The following is a 24,189-nucleotide window of genomic DNA, read 5'->3' on the forward strand; positions in this document are numbered from 1 at the left end:
TGGACAGAGAAACTGAGTAAACGTTTGGAGTCCGGTATGACCCTCCTTCATTAGCCTTCCTCAGCAAGGGAACCATTGGCTTTAAAACTTACCCTTAATGTGTAGCTGAAATAAACATTTTGCACATTTTTTCTTAGAAGCTTGAATTCCCCTTAATTTCATCAAGTGACATAACAAAAATATACAGTAACAATAAAATTGATGAAATTTATTTGGATTAAAGCACGGTCTGCTGGAGTAGGCAATAATATAATATTTAAACATGTTGTTTGCACATTATTTTGAGTCTAAGCCTGACTTCAGTTGTTATACTTTGGGTGATTTGGAGATGCTGGTGTTGGAGATTGGGGTGTACAAAGTTAAAAATCACACAACACCAGGTTATAGTCCAATAGTTTTAATTGGAAGCACTAGCTTTCAGAGCACTGCTGTTTCATCAGGTGGTTGTGGCGTACACAATTGTAGGACACAGAATTTATAGCAAAAGTTTACATTGTGATGTAACTGAAATTATACATTGAAAATTACCTTGATTGTTTGTTAAGTCTCTCATCTGTTAGAATGACCATGATAGTTTCACTTCTTTCATCGGAAAATTGCAAAACGTTTTTTAAAAGTTACATTGTCAAGTGAACTTAAACAATTGGTGTCAGCCTAGATAATGTATTGAAGGTGTTAGCACCCCTCTGTGCTGCTGTCTGGGCCATAATGTTTCGACTGATTCTAATCTAAATAATTAATTAACAGAATCTTATGTGGATTCATGCAGTTTTTAAGCAAAGTACAACGTAACTCTGCAAGTATAAATTCACCCCACAAACTTATATATGTATGTGTGCGTGTGTGTAGGAGTGTCTGGGTGTGTGCACAGTGTAATGGGGTCACCTGTAGTGTGACATGAATCCAAGGTCCCGGTTGAGGTCTTGTCCATGGGTATTGAACTTAGCTATCAGCCTTTTCTCGGCCACTTTTCCCTATTGTCTGTTCCAAAGTCTGCCTTGGAGGATGGTCACCCAAAGGTCCGAGGTCGAATGTCCTGGACTGCTGAAATGTTCTCCAACTGAAAGGGAACAATCCTGCCCATTGATTATTGTGCGGTGCCCATTCATCCGTTGCTGTAGCCTCTGCTCGGTTTCACCAATATACCACATTTTGGATCATAACTTTTCTCCATTTGTCCTCTATAACAAATACCTCCCACCAGTGGTGATGCTGTAGCATTTCCTCGGCTTTACCTCAGAGATTGTATAATGCTCCAAGACGAAAATAGAAATTGCTGGAAAAGCTCAGTGGGTCTGGCAGCATCTGTGGAGAGAATTCAGGGTTAATATTTCAGGTCGAGTGACCCTTTCTCAGAGAAAAGGCTGTTCTGATGAAGGGTCACTCAACCCAAAATGTTAACCCTGAATTCCCTCCATAGATGCTGCCAGACCTGCTGAGCTTTTCCAGTAATTTCTATTTTATCTTTGATTTACACATCTGCAGTTCTTTCAATGTTTATTTGTACAATGCTCCAAATCATTTTGCTTTCAAAACTGGTATAAGCTTTTATCTTTAATTCTAAGGAATATTTGAAAAAACAGGGAGTTGTGCAAATGTAAACTCAGAATGTATGATGGGATGGAAACTGAGTTACTTTGGTACATTAGTTCAATTATTTTCCTGTCTTCTATGTGGGGATTACAATTCTTTCCTGAGTCATTTTATGAAAATTAAACCAATTGGGGATGGACTAACCTATACTCAAAAAGAAAGAAAATGAGGCTTCAAAATGCAAATTCATTAGACAGTTGTGATTGAGTAGTCATCTAATGTCATCTTCTAGCAATTGACTCTGGCAATCCATGTAATGAGACAACTATTTCATGCTTTTTTGACAAAAGGAAATATAGCTTCTACATAAATGATTTGGAGGAGAACACAGCTGGTCTCATTAGTAGGTCTGTGGACAATAGAAAGATTGTGAGGAATAATGTCAGAGGATACAGCAGGATATAGATCAGTTAGAGGCAGGGGCAGAAAAATGGCAGATGGAATTTAATCCAGATAAATGTGAGGTGATGCATTTTGGAAGGTCAAGTACAGGTGAAAATTACACAGTGAATGGCAGAACCCTAAGGAATCTGCAGAGGGATCTAGGTATGCAGGTACACAGATTTATTTATTTATTTATTCATTCATTTTGTGGCATGTAGGCATTGCTGGCTGGGTCAGCATTTATTGCCCGTTCCTAGTTGCCCTTGAGAAAGTGGTGGTGAACTGCCTTTTTGAGCTAATGCAGTCCACCTGCTGTGGATTGACTCACAATGCCCCTAGGGAGGGAATTCCAGGACTTTGACTCAGCAACAGTGAAGGAACAGCGATGTATTTCCAAGTAAGATGGTGAGTGGCTTGGAGGGGAATTTGAAGGTGCTGGTGTTCCCATATATCTGCTGCCCTTGGCCAAGATGGAAGTGGTCATCGGTTTGGAAGGTGCTGTCTGAGGATGTTTGGTGAATCTCTGCAGTGCATCTTGTAGATAGTACACACTGCTGCTACTGAGTGTCGGGGTGGAGGGAGTGGATGCATATGGATGTGGTGCCAATCAAGCGGGCTGCTTTGCCCTGGATCTTCATAGAGTCATAGACATGTACAGCATGGAAACAGACCCTGCGGTCCAACCTGTCCATGCCGACCAGATATCCCAACCCAATCTAGTCCCACCTGCCAGCACCCAGCCCATATCCCTCCGAACCCTTCCTATTCATATACCCATCCAAATGCCTCTTAAATGTTGCAGTTGTACCAGCCTCCACCACATCCTCTGGCAGCTCATTCCATACACGTACCACCCTCTGTGTGTAAACGTTGCCCCTTAGGTCTCTTTTATATCTTTCCCCTCTCACCCTAAACCTATGCCCTCTAGTTCTGGACTCCCCGACACCAGGGAAAAGACTTTGTCTATTTATCCTATCCATGCCCCTCATAATTATGTAAACCTCTATAAGGTCACTCCTCAGCCTCCGATGCTCCAGGGAAAACAGCCCCAGTCTGTTCAGCCTTTCCCTATAGCTCAAATCCTCTCCCTGTAGCTCAAATCCTCCTACCCTGGCAACATCCTTGTAAATCTTTTCTGAATCCTTTCAAGTTTCACAACATCTTTCCGATAGGAAGGAGACCAGAACTGCACGCAATATTCCAACAGTGGCCTAACCAATGTCCTGTACAGCCGCAACATGACCTCCCAACTCCTGTACTCAATATTCTGACCAATAAGGAAAGCATACCAAACGCTTTCTTCACTTTTTTGGATGGTGTCAAGCTTCTTGAGTGTTGTTGGAGCTGCACATATCCAGGCAAGGGGGAGTATTCCATCACACTCCTGACTTGTGCCTTGTAGGTAGTGGATAGGCTTTTGGGAGTCAGGAGGTGAGTTATTCGCTGCAGAATTCCTAGCTTCTGACCTGCTCTTGTAGCCATTGCATTTATGTGGTGAGTCCAGTTGAGTTTCTGATCAATCATAACTCCCAGAATGTTAATAGTGGGTGATTCAGTGATGGTAACACAACTGAATGTCAAGGGCAGTGGTTAGAGTGTCTGTTATTGGTGATGATCATTGACTGGCATTTGTGTGGCACAAATCTTACTTGTCACTTGTCAACCCAAGACTGGATATTGTCCAGATATTGCTGCATTTGATCATGGACTACTTCAGTATCTGAGGAGTTATGAATGGTTCTGAACTTTGGGTAATCGTCAGTGAACATCCCCACTTCTGACTAATGATGGAGGGAAAGTCGTTCATGAAGCAGTTGAAGATGGTTGGGCGTAGGACACTACCCTGAGGAACTCCTGCAGAGATGTCCTGGAGCTGTGGCGACTGACCTCCAAAACCATGACCATCTTCTTTGTGTCAGGTATGGCTCTAACCACCAGAGAGTTTCTCCCTGATACCCACTGATTCCAGTTTTGCCAGGACTCTGATGCCACACTTGGGCGAATGCAGCCTTGATATCAAGGGCTGTCACTCTCACCTCCCCTCTGGAATTCAGCTTCATGTTTGAACCAAGGCTGTAATGTGGTCAGGAATTGAGTGGCTCTGGCAGAACTCAAACTGGGCATCACTGAGCAGGTTATTGCTGAGCAGATGCTGCATGATAGCACTGCTGATGATATCTTCTATCATTTTACTAATGATCGAGAGTAGACTGATGGAGCGGTAATAGGCCGGGTTGGATTTGTCCTTTTTATGTACAGAACATACTTGGGCAATTTTCCACATTATCAGGAAGATGCTGATGTTGTAACTGTACTGGGACAGCTTGGCTATGGGATCAGCAAGTTCTAGAGTACAAGTCTTCAGTACAATCACCGGAATGTTGTCAGGGCCCGTAGTCTTTGCAGTATCCAGTGCCTCCAACCATTTCTTGATATCATATGGAGTGAATCAAATTGGCTGAAGACTGGTATCTATAATGCTGGCCCCCACCGGAGGAGGTCGAGATGGATCATCTACTTGGCACTTCTGGCTGAAGACTGCTGCAAAAGCTTTAGCCTTAACATTTGAAATGAGGTGTTGAGCTCTTCCATCATTGAGATCACTGAAGGTGGCAGTGCAGGTATACAAGGTACTAGGAAAGGGCTACGGCATGTTTGCCTTCATTGGAAGGGGCATTGAGTATAAGGAGAGGCAGGTTACGCTGCAGCTTTATCGAACTTTAGTTAGGCCACGCCTGGAATATTGTGTACAGTTCTGGTCACCACACTACCAGAAGGATGTAGATGCTTTAGAGAGGATACAGAAAAGATTTACCAGGATATTGTCTGGTATGGGAGATTTTAGCTATGAAGAAAGATTGGATAGATTGGGTTTGTTTTTACTGGAACACAAGAGATTGAGGGGCGACCTGATAGAGGTTTATAAGATTGTGAACAGCATGGAGAGAATGGAAAGTATGAGGCTTTTTCCCAGGGTGGAGGGTCAATTAATAGGGGACACAGGTTCAAGGTGTGGGTGGTGGGGCATTTAAAAGAGATGTGCGAGGCAAGGTTTTCACACAAAGGGTGGTGAGTACCTGGAACATGCTGCCAGAGGTAGTGGTGGAAGCAGACACAATGGCAGCATTCAAAAAATATCTGGATGAATATGTGAATAGGAAGGGAATAGAGGGATACAGATCCTGTAAGTGAAGACAGTTTTAGTAAGGAAAGGAAAAATGTGTCGGTATGGGCTTGGAGGGCCGAAGGGTCTGCTCCTTTGCTGTATTGTTCTTTGTTTGAAGCTAAACTTTGAAACTAAACTGAAACACAAATTACAGGTAGTAAATTACCTCATTGCTGCTTTTTCCTTGGCTTGTTCTCTCTCTTGTACACTGCCAAAGGGAAGGTGAGGAGAGATATCAATCATTTGCTGAGCCACTTTCAAACGCATCTCATCCTCTTCTTTCAAGAGAAACTCAAACAAGTCGCGATATTGTTTACAGCAGAAGAGCTGCCAAGAGAAAAGAAACACATTATTAAAGGTTTATAAAGAAATGTAGAAAACAGGATCAGGAGTAGGCCATTCAGCCCTTTGAACCTATTCTGCCATTCGACTCAATACCCTTTGGCTGCTTTCTCTCCATACTCTTTGATTGTTTTAGCCCTAAAAAAGTATATTTAATAGCTGTAATAATATAACTATTTTAGTTAATATTAATGACCTATATTAGTTAATATTACGAGATTTAAAATAAGAACTGGAAAAACTGCGGATGCTGTAAATCAGAAACAAAACCAGAAGTTGCTAGAAATGTTCAGCAGGTCTGGCAGCACCTATGGAGAGAAATCAGAGTTGAGTGACCCTTCCTCAGAAATGTTAACTCTGATTTCTCTCCACAGATGCTGCCAGACCTGCTGAGCTTTTCCAGCATTTTCTAGATTTAAATACGGTTATGAAACAAAGAATGGTGGAGATCCGAAACAAACAAAAGCAGAAATCACTGAAGAAATGGTAGAGAGAGAAACAGAGTCAACGTTTCGAGTCCTGTGATCCTTCTGCAGAACTGAAGAACTGACTCAGAGTGGAAAGACTGTGGATGTGTACACATGGGGTTCCCTAAGTTTCTTTCGAGATCGAGTCGCTTTATTTAAAGGAGTAGCGAGGCAACAGGCGTGGCTGCATCAACGAGGAAAATAAACCTGAGGAATGTGTGTCATCCAAGACAATGTTCACATTTCCCCTGAAGACAGATGCTGAGAGATGCCTGAATAAAGCCATCAGTCTGTCCTGAAGCTTAACCCAATAGATTAAGCAGTTAATCGAGGCAGGGGGATTTAAAAAAAAATTATTGTCACATATATTTTACAGTAAGAGTACAATAAAATACATTCATTTGTCACCACAATATGGTGCCATTTGAATAATTTAAGAATAAGGAAGAAAAGATCTAGCTTGAAGAGAGAGACGGGGTGAGGAGCAATGAGAGCGGATGATGTTTTGTCAAACTTAAACAGAATTGAGAAGTAAGGAGGAGAGTGGAGGGAATTCTGAAGAATAGGGTGTCTGGAAAAGTGGGAATACTGACACACAAGAGATCTAGGAGAGTTTGGAGGGTGTTATTAACACAACAGAGATAGGGAAACGCAAGATCTTGATGGATATTGAAATGCCAAGGCAAGAATTTTTAAATGTTTGGCTCTGAGAGTCCGGGAAGCAAACTAAGATAGCAAGGATTATGCTGGAGAGTGCATTATAAAATAAAAGAACATGAGTAGCAGCAGCATAAGTGGATCATTTGAAACCTGTAGCCCATTCAGTAAGATCAGGGCTAATGTTCTAACCCAATTCCATATTCCTGGGCTATCATCATATTCCTTAATTTCCTTCGTAGCCAAAAACCTTTTCACCTTTACCTAATTATACTCAACAAATGGGCATCGGCAGCTGAGGGAGAGCTCTGAGCAAACATTTTTGCCTTCTTGGTCTCAAATAGCTGGCCCATAATTTGAGACAGCGACTCCTGGTTTCTAGACTTATCAGCCACAGGAAACATTACCCCAGCATCTACCCCGTCCAGCCCTTTTAGAATTTTGTACACTTCAATGTGATTACCTCGATGCTGCCTTGATTCCAGTGGCAAATGATCAGAATTTCAGATGAACTGGAAGTTACGGAAGATGAAAAGAGAAACCAATTGGTTTAGCTGGGAGGTGGCCTCTTCATCACTGACACATATTGGCAGCAATGTCTTCTAAATGCTTTACAGCAACTCCCCAAGGCTCCTTCGACAGTACCTTCCAATGACATTGGAACACCATGACCTGCAAATTTCCCTCCAATCCAATTTGGAGCAATAATGATGTTCATTCACTTTTGCTGGGTCAAAATCCAGAATTCCTTCCTAATGGCACTGTGGATGAACCTACACCAACCAATACTTCAAGAACCTGGCTCACCACTGCCTCCTGAATATGCTATAAAAACTACCAATGACATTCAGAGGCTGCGATTTTTGAGAGGACTTGTAGCTCAGGTTGAGGTTCAGGTTGTAGGTTTGCTCACTGAGCTGGTAGGTTTGTTTTGAGATGTTTAGTCACCATGCTAAGTAACATCATCAGTGAAGTGCTGGCGTTCTGTCCCACTTTCGATTTATGTGTCTTGGTTTCTTAAGGTGGGTGATATCAATTGCTGTTCTTTTTCTCAGAGGTTGGTAAATGGGGTCCAAATCAATGTGTTTATTGATAGAGTTCCGGTTTGAATGCCAGAAATACCCTGCAAGAACTGCCACAAAGACTACATTGGACAGACCGGCAAGAAACTAACCACCTGGATACATGAGCACCAACTAGCTACCAAAAGACATGACCATCTATTCCTGGTAGCTGAAAATGTGTTGCTGGAAAAGCGCAGCAGGCCAGGCAGCATCCAAGGAGCAGGAGAATCGACATTTCAGGCATGAGCCCTTCTTCAGGAATTCACCTTCTTCAGTCCTCACTTTCTCCTCATCTATTCCTGGTATCCTTACACACAGATGAAGAAGGACACCACTTCGACTGGGCTAAACAGAGATGCACCCAGGAATTCCAAGAGGCCTGGTATTGAAACTGAAACTTCATCAATAAACACGTTGATTTGGATCCCATTTCCCAACCTCTGAGAAAAAGAACCAGAAAATGTTACCACCCACCTTAACAGACCAAGACACACAAATAGGATGCCGGACGGAACACCAGCACATCACCAGAGGCTCACTGATGATGTTACCTAGCATGGTGACAAAATGTCTGAGAATAAACCTACCAGCTCAGCTAGCAAACTTACAACCCGAACGTTCAGAGGCCACGAGTGAATTAAAAAGGCAAAGTCACTTTTGGAAATGACTAGGACTAGCACCAGGATCAGTTAGATTTATGACATTCAATGTAAAACCTCACACAAGAAGAATGGTTACATAGATTCAGAGTCAGCAAGAAACATTGAACTTAAATTATTGCATTTGATAGATCACCAACAAAAGATCTCGCAGAAATAGATGAAAAGTAGGGAAAGCATAAGACTGAATGTACTTACAGTTTCAAATGGCTCTGTTCCCAGTTGTTTGGGAGTAGGTAAGGGCTTCAAGTTTTTGCCACAAAATTGGCACAAATCAAATCCGACTGATACCTAGAGAAGAAATCGCAGTGGTCAGTTCTAACTTGTACACAGCATGCTGAAGTCTGTAACTGACACAGCTACAGCTGTGTGAGGGTAATGGAGAGGAACTCTGCTGCTTTGTACAATACAGTGCCTGGACTTGGTCTGAGAATGAAGGAGCAAGAGGAAGAACTCATTTGGCCTCTCATTCCCATGGCATGTCTCTAAAAGAATTATCCAGCCTGACCCACTCCCTGTTCTTTCCATGTTGCTCCTTCATATTTTTAATATTAATCTAATTCTCTTTTGGAAGTGCTTTTTTATAGAATTGCTACTGTGTGAAAGCAGGTCATTCAGCCCATCGAGTCCACACCAGCCCTCCAAATAGCATCTTACCCAGACCCACCCCCTACCACCCCTATCCCTGTAACCCTGCATTTCCCATGGCCAGTTCAGCTGACCTGCACAGCTTTGGACTGTGGGTGGAAACTGGAGCACCCGGAGGAAACCCACGCAGACACAGGGAGAATGTGCAAATTCCACACAGGCAGTCGCCCGAGGGTAGGAATCGAAGCTGGGTTTCTTTTAAAATCTGCTTCCCTTCAGGAAATGCACTCCAGTTCATCGTAACTGGATTTTAAATCCATTCCTCAGGTCACCAACTATCAGTTTCTTCTTAGTTACTCTAAATAAATCAGAAAGCAATGTAGCAATCATAGCAAAATCTCTGTTTTCCTCAGAAACGTATACTGGTTATCAGCCTATAGACAAAGGAGGGAGTATGGGCAAGATGGAGGATACATCACCTTGGACTGCCATCTCAAAGTGACTTGCTCTGAAATCAGCATTGCCTGGAAATGTGGTATCTATACATTATTATCTTGTCATGAACCTGCAGCATGAAGATTAAATGTAAAAACAAAGCCGTGTCTCATTATAGGGATTGTCGAGTCCTATGGCACCAAAAGTAGCCTGTTGTGCTTGAGCTGCCTTTTTAAAATAGCCTTTGCACATGGTGCTATAACCACACTCTTTGTCCGTAATCCTGCAGGTTCCTGATCCTCACATACATTCATTTAGTGTGTCAGTTCCTGATATGGTTCCTTGGGTTAAATACCACTGCCTGTATGATAACAGTCTGAATATTCCCTATATGTTTGTCCTTATAACATATGCCAGGAATACTGAGTTCTTGTTGAGACAGATGTCTTGAAGTTTATTAACAACATAAATGCTTTACACTGCTGTAAGATCTCGGACATGCACATCACCTTGGTTCTATGCTTACTGTTGTTAAGAAAACACTAAGTGATTGCATCATCATTCATGGTCAGCTGATTGACTGACTATACACTTTCCTGTGACTGCTGAAGATGGGAGAGAGATCTCTATACTGGAACCTCATATGGCGCGATATCATCTAATCATCTTAAATGAACACCGCCTGCCTGGAATCTATGCAATAATACAACAGCTCTTTCAATTGGAGCATTCCAGATCTCTAGTTAGTCACGCACTCAGCAAAAGGAAGTTTTTGTACCCCAAGTGCTTCAAAACTTCTCATGGTCTTGAAAACCTCAGCTCTTACCCATCTTCGTTCAGAGGGGAACAGTCCAAACCTTTCCAACCTGTCCTCATAACTGAAGTCTTTCATCCTGGCAAAAACCTCAGGAAACCGCCTCCCTCTGTATCTTTTCCAAAGGTTTGATATATTTTCTGGAGTATGGGACCCAGGATCATCTTCCATTTTTCTGCTGAGGCCAAATCAGTAATTTATAAACTTAGAGAATGATCTCTTTCTTAATCTTACATTCTCTGCCTGAAGGTCAGTCCAATCCATATTATGATAATCTTCACCATGGGCAGGAATATCACAATAATCTCTACCATGGGCAAGGCCATGAAGCAGGTCCCTAAACCACCCTATCAGGGACAGGGGCTAGAGCCATAGAGATGTACAGCATGGAAACAGACCCTTCGTCCAACCTGTCCAGGCCAATCAGATATCCTAATCTAATCTAGTCCCATTTGCCTGCACTTGGCCCCTATCCCTCTAAATCCTTCCTATTCATATACCCATCCAGATGCCTTTTAAATGTTCTAATTGTACCAGCCTCCACCATTTTCTCTAGCAGCTCATTCCATACGTGCACCACCCTCTGTGTGAGAAAGTTTCTCTTTACGTCCCTTTTAATTTTTTTCCCCTCTTATCCTCAACCTATGCCCTCTAGTTCTGGATTCCCCCACCCAGGGAAAAGACCTTGCCTATACTAAAGGCCGTCCTGTTGGTATTGATCAAATCCACATTCACCATCCAACCAACTAGCAACCCAAGGAGTCTGAGTTGTTGTAGCAACATACACCTTTACTGTGGTAGTCCTGTAGCTATGGGTAGTAATGGTAGATGGTAGAGGCTCCAATCTCTCTCTTACTCTTATAGCCTGTCACGAATGCATATTGAAAGGACTGACAATACTTGACCTCTATGATGACATTATGAACACATCTTCTTTGGATTACTGAATCCCAGCATGGGACTTGAACCTGGAGCCTCTGGCTCAGATACAGGTCTATTGATCACGATGTGACAAGACCTCCTCCTCTCTTAATAACCCCAAATACTTCTGCGATTTGCCTTGTCACCTTTGTTTTGTATATACACAAACAAATATCTACATGTTTCAAAATAATAGCATTTATAACATACTGCCTTTCTATGGTTTTGCTCCCAAAGTCACTTTGCACCTCTCTGGGTTGAAATCTATTTGCTGAGCCTCTGCCCACTGAATCCTTCTGAATCCAATAATTATCCTCTTGTAACGTCTTATCCATTGTTTCTCCCTCCACAGATGCTGCCAGACCCCTTGAGTAATTGAAACTTTTTGTCTTTTTATTTGAGTTTTACAGCATCAACAGTCATTTGCTTTTCCATTAGTAGATACCTTGATGGGAAGTTAATTGATATCTTGGGATTAGCATGTGTGACACCAGCGTTTTCCTCTGCAATGATGAGATATATGTGTTACCATCGCTGAAACCCCTACTATCAACATCCTGGGGGTTAACATTGACCAGACACTCACCTGGACTCACCACAAAACAAGAGGTCTGAGGCTAGGAATACTGTGCCAGGTAACTCAACTCCTGACTTCCCAAAGCCCATCCACCAGGTACAAGGCACGAGTCAGGAGTGTGTTGGAATACTTGCCTGGATGAGTGCAGCCCCAACAACACTCAACAAAGAAACTTGACACTACCCAGGACAAAACAGCCCGCTTGATTGACACCACATCCACAAACATCCACTCCCTCCACCCCCAACACTCAGTAGCAGCAGTGTATACTATCTACAAAATGCACTGCAGAAATTCACCAAAGATCTTTAGACAGCACCCTTCAAACCCACGACCACATCCACTCAGCAAGACAATGTCAGCAGATACATGGGAGTACCACCACCTGCAAGTTCTACTCCAAGCCACTCACCATCCTGACTTGGAAATATCGCCGTTCCTTCACTGTAACTGGTTCAGAATCCTGGAATTCCCTCCCTCGGGCCATTGTGGGTTGAGCCACAGCATATGGATGGCAGCAGTTCAAAAGAGCAGCTCATCACCACCTTCTCAAGGGCAACTAGGGATGGGCAATAAATGCTGACCCAGCCAATGACACCCACATGCCACAATTGAATTTTAAAAAATTTACACAATGAGTTAATTCGTTAATCCAGCTCTTGCTGGATGAGAGACATTGCATTGCATTAGGATCCTGTACCTACCACAGACTTTCTGAACTGGTTCCACCCAAGGTGACTGGAAGCTTTTGAAAGATATGAATCCTCAACCTAAAGGAAGGAAGATGTTTGCGTCAGTAGTGATAGAGATGTACAATAACAAAAACACACTGTTTTCCTGTTACCTACTGTGCTGAGAAGGAATCAAGAGGCATTTCGCAGCGTGGAAGACCCAGTGGAAATTTAAAACTCTGCCCCCTGCAAGTACAGACACCAGGGGTCAATAGATAGATTTTTAATAAGAAAGGGTGAGTTATGGACCAGGCCAGACACCCTCAAAATGCTTTAAGAAGGTAACCCAGAACCTAACTTTTTATTTTCTTTTAGGTAGGTGTAGAGTGGATATTCCAGGAGTGATGCAGCTGGTCAAACCACACAGCTTTAAACAAAACAGAATTTATTTAAACGTTACGGATGAAACACAAACAAAGGAAAACAGAATTTAGAATAACAACATATTAAGTAAGCCATAGGACGCAATATTGCAACTTAACAAAGCTGTTCCCATCCCTGCAACATCCTATAAACACACCCCTTGGCAAAACGCAAATTCAAACACAGGTTCTCTCAGGCAGGCAAGTTTTCAGGGAGGAGGTTCAGGCAAGACTTCTGTTGAAACATGGAACCTCTTTTCACTGCAGCTGCTTCTCGCGGTCCCCCACTGCCTGCTAAAACTAAACCAGACTAGAGAAAAAAAACAGAACTGGGAGAACTGGCCACTCCCCTGCTATTGTTCAAAGTATGGATCAGTGGTTCAAAGTAACCATTTCTAGACAAATCAGCACCTCTACCTTTATGATCCCTCTTGAAAAGTACCAAGGACAACATAACCTTGTTAAAGGGGCAGCATCGTCACAGATGTCAAGGGATAGGGAGCAAAGAAAGGGTAAAATAGAGTTGAACTAAAATTCAAATTGCTGCTTTGAGAATTTCCTGTTTCAAGTCAAAATTGAGTTGAAAACCATTTGGGTTGGAGAAAAAGAGGAGACCAGAGAAATGAGGAAAGAAAATTAGGAGGTGAAGAAAGCAAAGAAGGAATAGAAGGGATGGGGTAAAGAGTGCAGACTGATGCAGCACAATGGGATTTTGGATAAAGAACAAAGAACAAAGAAAATTTACAACCCAGGAACAGGCCCTTCAGTGCTTTAAGCCTGAGCCAATCCAAATCCACTGTCTAAATCTGTTGGTCAATTCCTAAGCATCTGTATCCCTCTACTCCCCACCTACTCATGCATCTGTCCAGACACATCTTAAATGAATCTACTGTGCCTGCCTCTACCACTTCTGCTGGCAACGCGTTCCAGACACCCACCACCCAAGTACTTGTAGTGTGTATCCCCCTTAAACTTATCACTATGACCTCTCACCTTGAAAGTGTGACCTCTCATTATTGAATCATTGGGAAAAAGCTCATTTCTATTCACCCTGTCTATACCCTTCATGATTTTGTAAACCTCAATCAGGTCCCCCCCAATCTCCTTTTTTCTAGTGAAGACAAACCTAACCTACTCAAGCTGTCTTCATAGCTAGCACCTTCCATACCAGATAATATCTTCGTAAACCTTCTCTGCACCCTCTCCAAAGTGTCCACATCCTTTTGGCAATGTGGCGACCAGAACTGTACAAAGTATTCTAAATGGGGCTGAACCAATGTCCTGTACAATTTTAACATGACCTGCCAGTTCTTATACTCTATACCCCATCTGATGAAGGCAAACACACCCTATGCCTTCTTGACTACTCTATCCACCTGTGCAGCAACCTTCAGGGTACAATGGACTGGAACTCCCAGATCTCTCTGCCCATCAACTTTACCCAAGGTTCTTCCGTTCATTGTATAATTCGCTCTAGAATTAGATTTGCCTAATGCATCACCTCACATTTGTATGGATTGAACTCCATCTGCCACTTCTCTGCCCAACTCTCCAGTCTATCTATATCCTCCTGTATTCTACTCCACCAATCTTTGTGTCACCTGCAAACTTGCTGATCATACCAACAGTGCCCTCTTCTAGATCATTTATGTATATTACAAACAACAGTGGCCCCAACACCCTGCACATCATGTGACTTCACTTTATCCATTAGTTTACTATGGGGAACCTTATCAAACAGGTCAGGCAGCATCCAAGGAAAGAAGGGCTTATGCCCGAAACGTCGATTCTCCTGTTCCTTGGATGCTGCCTGACCTGTGCGCTTTTCCAGCAACACATTTTCAGCTCTGATCTCCAGCATCTGCAGCCCTCACTTTCTCTCAACCTTATCAAACACCTTACTAAAGTCCATGTATATGACATCAACAGCATCTTCCTTCATCTATCAAATTGGTCACTTCCTCAAAGAACTCTATTAAATTGGTAAGGCACGATCTCCCCCACACAAAACCATGTTGCCTATCACTGATAAGCCCATTCTCTTCTAAATATAAATAGATCATATCCCATAGTACCTTCTCCAGCAACCTTCCCACCGCTGCCATTAGGCTCACTGGTCTGTAATTACCCAAAGTATCTCTACTATCCTTCTTGTACAGGGGCACAACATGAGCAACCCTCCAGTCCTCCGGCACCTCACCTGTATTTAAGGATGCCACAAAGATATCTGTCAGGGCCCCAGCTATTTCCTCTCTCTCCTCCCTCAGCAACCTGGGATAGATTCCATCCAGTCCTGGGGATTTGTCCACCCCAATAACCTCTAGCCTACCCAACACATCTTCCCTACTTATGTCAATGTGATCCAGAGTAATCAAACTTCAACCTCTAATCTCAATATTCATCATGTTCCTCTCCTCAGTGAACACTGATGCAAAGTAATCATTCAGAGTCTCACCCATTCTCTCAGGTTCGACACACAGCTTTCCTTCCTTACCCTTCAGTAGACCAATCCTTTCTCTAGTTACCCTCTTGCTTCTTATATAAGAATAAAAGGCTTTGGGATTCTCCTTAATTCTGCTTGCTAAAGCTATTTCATGACCCCTTTTAGCCTGCTTGATTCCTCGTTTAAGACCGGTCCTACTCTTCTGATATTCCTCCAGGGTCTATTCTGTGCTGCCTAGACCTTATGTATGCTTCCCTTTTTCTCTTGGCTAGTCGTACGATTTCTCCTGTCATCCACGGTTCACAAATCTTGCCTTTCCTATCCTTTGCCTTCAATGGGACATGCCTATCCTGTACTATCTTTCACCTATCTTTGAAAGCATCCCAAATATCAAATGTGGACTTCCCTTCAAATAGCTGTGTCCAATCCACATTCCCCAACTCCTGCCTAATTTTGATATAACTGGCCTGGGTCCAGTTTAGTACTCTTCCCTTAGGACCACTCTCATCTTTGTCTACGAGTATTCTAAAACTTACAGAATTATGGTCACTGTTCCCAAAGAAATCCCCCACTGCAACTTCTACCACCTGGCCTGGCTCATTCCCCAACACCAGGTCCAATATGATACTTGTGCATAAGTCACAAAAAGCTGACATCCAAGTTCAACAAGTAGTAGAGAAGGCAAATACACTGTTGGCCGTTAATTCAAAGGGAATGGAGTATAAAATGGGTAAGTCTTGCTCAAACTATAAAAGACACAAGTCAGACCACAGCTGAAATACTGTGACCAGTTTTGTCCCTTTTTGTAAGGAAACACACACAGACATTGGAGACAGCCCAGAAAAGGCCTAGCCCGGGTATGGAGGGATTTATTTATGAGGGGAGGTAGAATTGGTTGAGCTTCTATTTATTAGAGTTTTGAAGAATGAGAGGTGACGTTATTGAGACACAAGCTACTTAAGGGACTTGTCAGGGTAGATCTGGAAAAGTTGCTTTCCCTTAAGGGGCTTGGACCAGAGAGTATAATTGCAGAATAAGGGGTTCCCAGTTCGGCGAAAGATGAGAAGGAATTTCTATTATCAGAGGGCAGTGATTTTTTTGCCACAGCGTGCTGCTGAGGCTGGGGCATTAGGGCCAAGATAGATAGATTTTTAATTAGCAAGGGAATGCAGGGTTAAGGGGATAAGGTTGAGTTGGGGATTATCACGTTAGTCATGATCTCATTGAATGCTCTGAATGGCCCACTTCTGCTCCAGAGTCGAATGGTCCTTTGGGATGATCACAAAATATTGAAATGATCAGTACAGCATTCTACAGTAAGGGTGAAAAAAGGAACTTGCTAAACATTGAACCCATGAAAGGAGGAAACAGTGAGAGATCGGAGAATACAATGAAATCAGCAAGGATTCCTCAACTCAGTACTTGATGGAGAAGAGATTTGAGGAAAAGGTAATCCATGATTTGGCAAAAGTGAGATGGAAAAGGAAATGAGATGGAATAGGAAATGAGATGATTTAACTCAGCTGAAGGAAAACAAAGGTCTGTCAGAATACTTCCAAGGATACGTTCTCAGGATAAGGGGTAGGCCTTTTAGACTGAGATGAGGAGAAACTCCATCACCCAGGAAGTCTCTGCCACTGAAAGCAGTTGAGGCCAAAACACTGAATGTTTTCAGGAAGGAGATTGGTATAGTTCGTTGAGCTAAAGGGATAAGAGGGTATGGGGGAACAAGGTACTGAGTTGGATGATCAGCCAAGATCATATTGAATGGTGGAGGAGATTTGAAGGGCCGAGCGGCCTCCCTCTGCTCCTATTTTCTATGTTCCTAAATTCTTTGGGAAATAAGGAAATAATGGGAGCTCTTAAGAATTTGATTTCATTATTCAACATGGGAGGATTGAACAATATAACACCCATTTCAAACATGAACAGTAGTTACTACATCACAACACTATTTATATCCCTCGTGACTTCCTTTGGTGTTGTTGTGTACAGTTTAGTTATTTTAGTTCCAGCTAATTATAATAATTCTTGTCCTATCTCATACAGTTAGGCCTTTAATAAGAAACCTTGGTGATGACAGAGTTTGCTGGGTTTACTTTGCGCCCTGTGCCTCCGTCACTGGGTCCTGTGCTCACCATTGGCTTGTTGCTCCTCTTGAACTGTTCTTCAGTCATAGTATGTTCTTCTTGCATCTGTTTGGAAGTTAAGAAACAGCTTCTGTTAGTGTCATCGGAGTGATGTGTTTGCATTTGCATGGAATGCTCTTTGTACTTTGACCCAGAATGAGGAAGCAAGTGAATTCAGAGCTTACCCTTGTGCGGCCACTAGGAGGTGTATTTCAGCAACTTGTAGTTCAGACAGACTCACTCCTACTCTATAGAGGAGCATCTCAGATGTTGACCACATTAAACTGTTGGTCTGTCTGAGAATGGGGACAAAGATTGCAGAGAGAATAATGTAACCCCGACTGAATCCAAATAGTCTGGAATGTGACCCCACAGTTTGCAGTAATACACAATGACACTCCAACAAACTTTGGAATCTCCAACTTCTGAATTTAAGTGTTCAGGAGTGAAGGGAAGGGCAAGGGGTGGCATTTGGCAAGTGAGTTGGTCAAGGCTTATTGTTGAGAGGTGATGGAAAGTGGGACTCTTTTCCACATTCTACACCCTGCATCCACAACACAAGCTCTAACCCCACTCTCAGTGATGATTCCCCAACAATACATCATTGTACTGTCCCCAATTCCCAAACCAGTTGTCCTGGTGGTATCTCTGTGTGACTTTGAAAACTGGTGTGAGGGTCTAACTAAGTGCCCCACCACCTTAACATTGCACTCAGTCCTATCATCGAAGATGTAAAACAAGGGCTTTGATAAACTCAGAAACAAAGCAGGACAGCCTACTTTTTTACTTCAATCCAAATCCCTACAGCGCCCTTCTACTGTCCTTTAGGGAAGGAAACTGCCATCCTTACCTGGTCTGGTCTACATGTGACTCCAGACCCACAGCAATAGGGTTGACTGTTAACTGTCCTGTGGGCAATTAGGGATGGGCAATAAATGCTGGTCTAGCCAGCGATGCCCTCATCCCGTGAATGAATAAAAAAGATTTTACCAGACGTTTGTCATTCTCTAATTTCTCTAGTTGTGTCATTCACTCCCTGCCGCCTGCTAGCATTCTCCCACTCCTGGTCTAATCGGGTTATTGGGGTTGGTATAATGCCTGCCCTCTGCCATTTCTGTGAGCAGCCAACAGAGGGCAGGCTTGCAATCTTCAGTATTGGCCTGGAGTCTCCAGGAATTGAGCATCAATCTCTGTGCAGCCAGGAAAAATCATTGGCAAAACAACAAAGATTGATTTCTCCATCATCATTGCCTTGAACACTTCTCTTTACCTGTCAAGAGAGAAAAAAAAGTAGAAAACGGGGCTCGGAGAAGGAGGCTGTTTGGCTGACAGTCAAGCAACCTCCAGTTGGGTAATGAGTCCTCTTGCTTTCCAAGTGGATGAAAAGGCTGGATGGGTTGGCCAACTATTGGCTGGAACCTGGGGGAGGTCATGTGATGAAACCTCCAGGAAGACACTGAATCGCAGTTGGCAACCTTGAATGGGGGGCCCATGAGAACAGACATGTTGGGGAAAAGTTAACGCCCAGCCTCCCTATCAGGATGGGGTGGGGTGGGTTAGTGTTTTAACACTTAGCCCCGTCAGCTTTCCAATGAGCAGGTGAGGCTAGAATCGTCTCCCCAGTTGCTCCCACTTACACCTCTCTTTGACCAAGGTGAGGATCTTGGACAGGAGTGATGAGCACAAACCCAATTGCACAATTTCCCAAAATAATGCTCTTGCCAGCTCAGTGCCATGTTAATTTAATTTATTAGCCTCAGGGAAGTGTGAGAGCAGCTTCTACAAACCATTATTTACAATATACCTAATGCTTAACACTAACACCTCTATGTCCCTTATGAAATGGAAGCACTGTTTGCATTTTCAAATAGCTTGACAAATGCACAGATTTAAAACATCAACATGGGAACCCTTAAGGACCCCATCCTGAGTTAGTAGGATAATAGTATATAGGCACTATTGACAAAAAGGCAGGAAAATTGAGGATGATCAGATTGATTGGTGGAGCAGAATCGATGGGCCAAATAGCTTGCTTCTGCTCCTACATCTTATGGTCATAGTTAGATACACTGGTTCTGGGATATGTATGATATATATATTGCTGGGATATAATGTAATGATTCATTATTGTAATAGACTGATAGAGTCACTGCTTTGCTGATATAGAGCTGAGCCAATAGTGAAACAGTTACATTCAGTATCAACATCAGAAAACATCACACTTACTAATTTGTTCTGGCTCCACTGCCAATACTCTTTAAACTCATTGATTTCCTTTAAATCTTTTAACCAAGTGTTCTTTACCTATATTGAAGACAGCAATGTGATGTTATACAGAATATACATAATAGTACACTTGTTTTGTTAAATTTCATTTTCTCTACATATTACAAATGAGACCAAGACATAGAATGGGCACTAGGGAAAGACATTGTAGATGGTCAGCCATGGTCTGTTGAACTTATGGAACAGGCTCGAGGGGCATATTGGGCTGTTACCATGTCATATGTTCCAATTCTCTCTTACTTTTAGGCCAGGACAGTATTCCTAGATTGAATAACTACTCCTTCCCAGTCCTCTCTTTCCAGAAGTTAGGAGGTAAAGAATCAGGACTCAGCACACAGAACGCTGAAGAAACTCAGCAAGGCTGGCAGCATCTGTGAAGAGAGAAACAGTTAACACTCAATTCTGTCCTCATTTCTGGAGAGGAGTCAGACTGGACTTGAAGTGTTAACTCTTTCTCTCTCCACAGATGCTGCCAGACTCACTGAGTTTCTCCAGTGTTCTCTGAGATTTTTTCCCTCCCAGACCACATCCTTCAAATTGATTGGTCCATCATTTGAGAGTGTAGTCATGGAATGGGGGCTAACACTCAAGTAGCAATGAACCAGTGGTTTAACAGTCCTGCAGGGGAGTCATCTTAGAATTAGAAACAGTGTGGAAGCAGGCCCTTCAGCCCATCAAGTCCACACTGACCATCTGAACAACATCCCACCCAGTCCCACAAACCCCTACCCCTGCATTTCCCATGGCTAACCCACTTAGCCTGCACATCCCTGGACACTATGGGCAATTTTGCATGGCCAATGCAGCTAACCTGCACATTTTTGGACTGTGGGAGGAAACCCACGCAGACACAGGGAGAATGTGCAAACTCCACACAGAGTGCAAAAAGAGTGTCCTGGATTTGGCACAAGTGAGATGAAAAATATGCAAAGTAAAAGGAAATGAGACCATTTAGTTAAACTAAAAGAAATAAGGGTCTGTTTAAATACATCCAAGGATTTTGTGGGAAATGAGGAAAGGAATCCTGAACTACAATCCTCCCTCCTTTGTTCTTTTTACACTTGGGTAATGGTGTTCTTCAGGTTACTTATGATCCATTGTCTCTGTATCAGGGATGGAGATGCCTTTGGTACTTTGTGTACCCTGGCTATTTCCTTTATTTGGTCCAGTCCAACTTGAAGCATGCCACCAATATATTAAAAGAAGCTTCACTGGGAATTTCCCGTGGGAGTCCCAACAGCACAGAGGACTGCCAGTATGACTGGCAGACAGGAATATCTGCTGGTCTCCTATCAAAGGCCCTGGCTCAAAAAAACCCTAGATCCATGTCGATCTAAGATTGTTGGAATCTCTGCCATCACTGTCCTTAGCTCGATGTAAGTAAAAGTACATGATGTGACAGCAACTCACACTCTGAGTGACCTGTAACACACCACCAACCTCTGGGAAGGCAGGCAAAAATAATTTTATTTGTGGAAGAGGTGACCTTAGCTAAAATGGGTACATTTAATTATCCTGAAAATAATTGCTTTTAAAATTTACCAAAAAAATGTAAACAAATAAATCGAGCAAATTGTCCTGTTTATTTTAGAGAATCAGTTTCGTTATTTAAAATCAGGTATCTCTCAGATGACAAATTGGATTCACAGAATTTTGCAAAGGTCAATTGTAAATATTACATGACTCTAGATTCCTGTTCTTAAATACAACAAGGAGTATATTTTAAAGTACATTTTTAATTCTACATTATCTTCGAAAACATTGTTTCATTGCAGTGGGTCTTGTGGAAGAGGAGAACTTAGCTAAAATAGGCAAATTTAATTATTCTGAAAATAATTGCTTACCAAAAAAGGTAAACTAATATAGCGAGCAAATTGTCCTGTTTGCCTGAGAGAATTCAGTTATTTAAAATCAGGTATCTCTCAGATGGCAACTTCTGATTAGCAGAATTTTGTGATAATCAACTGTAAGAATTACACTACATTAGCTTCCCGTTTCTAAATACAGTAAGGAACATATTTTAAAGCACAATTTTAATTCTACATTATCTTCTGAAACATTGTTTCATTGCAATGGGTCTTGGCAGATTTTGGCACAATCCAAAGGCACTTGGTGGGCAGCACGGTGGCACAGTGGTTAGCACTGCTACCTCACAGTGCCAGAGACCTGGGTTCAATTCCCGCCTCAGGCGACTGACTGTGTGGAGTTTGCACGTTCTCCCCGTGTCTGCGTGGGTTTCCTCCGGGTGCTCCAGTTTCCTCCCACAGTCCAAAAATGTGCAGGTTAGGTGAATTGGCCATGCTACATTGCCTGTAGTGTTAGGTGAAGGGGTAAATGTAGGGGAATGGGTCTTCAGCGGGTTGGTGTGGACTTGTTGGGATGAAGGGCCTGTTTCCACACTGTAAGTGATCTAATCTAAAAGAGTGGGGAACTTGCAAAACGAGTGGTTTTGGGAGCAATCTTCCAATGAGCTTCAAACAGAAACACAATATTAATTCTGCGAAGGTTAGAATTTCACCAGCACAATAAGGCAAGATGTATTTGAAGCGTCATGCTCACATTGGTTATACCCCATTGGTATCTATAGTTAGCACCCATGAATCCTTTGTTACCTATTGCATCCTCTGCAAGAGGGTAATGGTGTTTGATGCAGCCCAGTCAAAGGAGCAGCAACTACCAAATCTGATGGTGATGCAAATAAACCATTTAAAAGGAGTGGATACACCAAGGGCGTCAACAGGAGCACTTCTACCTTTTGCATGCTATATTACAGAAAGGTATAGAAGAGATGTCAGTCATGGCTCCGTTGTAACATTTTCACCTCTGAGTGAAAAGGTTGTGGCTGGTTCACCACAATCTCTGCAAAGAAAAATGAGCACGACATCCAGGCTGACACTACAGTACTGAGGGAGTGCTCTCAGATGTAGGTGAACGCAATATATACTGCACTATTTCAAAAAGGAGGCCTGCATTTATATAGCATCTGTGATGATCTAAGGATATTTTGAAATGCTTAACAGCCAATGATATACATCCAAGTTGTTATAAGTTTGGAAGTATGAGAGCCAAACTCCCATAAGCAATGATACAGTAACAATCAGATCATCTGTTTCATTTGTGATGTTGATTGAGGGACACAATTGGGCAGGACACCAAGGATAACTTTGTGGGCGGCACGGTGGCACAGTGGTTAGCACTGCTGCCTCACAGCGCCAGAGACCCGGGTTCAATTCCCGCCTCAGGCGACTCTCTGTGTGGAGTTTGCACATTCTCCCCGTGTCTGCGTGGGTTTCCTCCGGGTGCTCCGGTTTCCTCCCACAATCCAAAAATGTGCAGGTTAGGTGAATTGACCATGCTAAATTGTCCGTAGTGTTAGGTGAAGAGGTAAATGTAGGAGTATGGGTCTGGGTGCTATACGCTTCGGCGGGTCGGTGTGGACTTGTTGGGCCGAAGGGCCTGTTTCCACACTGTAAGTAATCTAATTTAATCTAATCTAACTTCCTGACTCTACTTTGAAAGAGTCATCTTGCAGCACCACCTAAAACAGCAGACATTTTTTAATTTAACGTCTTATGTCGAAGACAGTCCAACAATGCAGCAATGGGCAGGTGATAGTTTAGTGGTATTATCGCTAGACTATTAATCCAGAAACTCAGCTAATGTTCTGGGTTTGAATTCCACCATGGCAGATGGTAGAATTTGAATTCAATAATGAAAGAAAAATCTGGAATTAAGAGTCTAATGATGACCATGAAACCATGGTCAATTGTCAGGAAAAACCCACCTGGTTCACTGATATCCTTTCGGGAAGGAAATCTGCCAACCTTACCTGGTCTGGCCTACATATGACTCCAGACCCATCGCAATGAATCTTAATTGCCCTCTGGGTAATTACAGATGGGCGAACAAATGCTGGCTTAATCACCGATGCCTACATCCCGTGAATGAATAACAAAAGTACTGCACTGGAGGATCAGCCTAGAGTTTTGTGTTCCAATTCCTACAGTGAGTTTGAACACGCAGCCTTCATGTTAGAGACTACACAACTGAAGAGAAAATGAGGTCTGCAGATGCTGGAGATCAGAGATGGAAATGTGTTGCTGGAGAAGCGCAGCAGGTCAGGCAGCATCTAGGGAACAGGAGAATCGACGTTTCGGGCATTCCTGAAGAAGGGCTAATGCCCGAAACGTCGATTCTCCTGTTCCCTAGATGTTGCCTGACCTGCTGCGCTTCTCCAGCAACACATTTCCATCACTACACAACTGAAGCAAGCAAGTTCTCCCGGTGTACAGTGTCAATGGTTATCCCTTAATAACAGCACTAAAAAGAGCAGTCTGTTTAAGGGAAGTTGATGTGTGTACATTGGCTGCTGTGTTTTCTATGACAGTGACTACATACGAGACAAATTGGATGTTAAATGCCTTGGGACATACTCGATGCATGAAAGGCAAGCTATAAAATGTATTCCTTCCTTTTGCATCTAAGAAATTATTTTCTTATATTTCATTCATCTGATAGAGTCTTGACTGCCTGGGAGATTCACAATCCTAAAGTATAAAACTTATTACGGG

General features: G+C 42.8%; 1 protein-coding gene across 4 annotated transcripts in view; it reads right to left on the reverse strand.

Annotated features, from left to right (window-relative positions):
• The window catches only part of LOC122556201 (glutamate-rich protein 6-like), a 70,655-nt gene that overhangs the window by 16,453 nt on the left and 30,013 nt on the right, over window positions 1-24,189 (reverse strand). For all 4 annotated transcript variants that reach the window (XM_087993335.1, XM_087993334.1, XM_087993337.1 and 1 more), the window contains 5 exons: window positions 19,559-19,636; window positions 17,342-17,398; window positions 12,372-12,437; window positions 8,531-8,623; window positions 5,310-5,470 (listed from right to left, as the gene is read on the reverse strand). In XM_087993335.1, coding sequence (XP_087849461.1) covers window positions 5,310-5,470; window positions 8,531-8,623; window positions 12,372-12,437; window positions 17,342-17,398; window positions 19,559-19,636 — 455 coding nt within the window. The remainder of the gene's footprint in view (window positions 1-5,309; window positions 5,471-8,530; window positions 8,624-12,371; window positions 12,438-17,341; window positions 17,399-19,558; window positions 19,637-24,189) is intronic.

This window comes from Chiloscyllium plagiosum, unplaced genomic scaffold (assembly GCF_037043375.1).
Source record: "Chiloscyllium plagiosum isolate Xiang-an unplaced genomic scaffold, Cpla_swu_hap1 HiC_scaffold_13, whole genome shotgun sequence".
NCBI classification, from domain to species: domain Eukaryota; kingdom Metazoa; phylum Chordata; class Chondrichthyes; order Orectolobiformes; family Hemiscylliidae; genus Chiloscyllium; species Chiloscyllium plagiosum.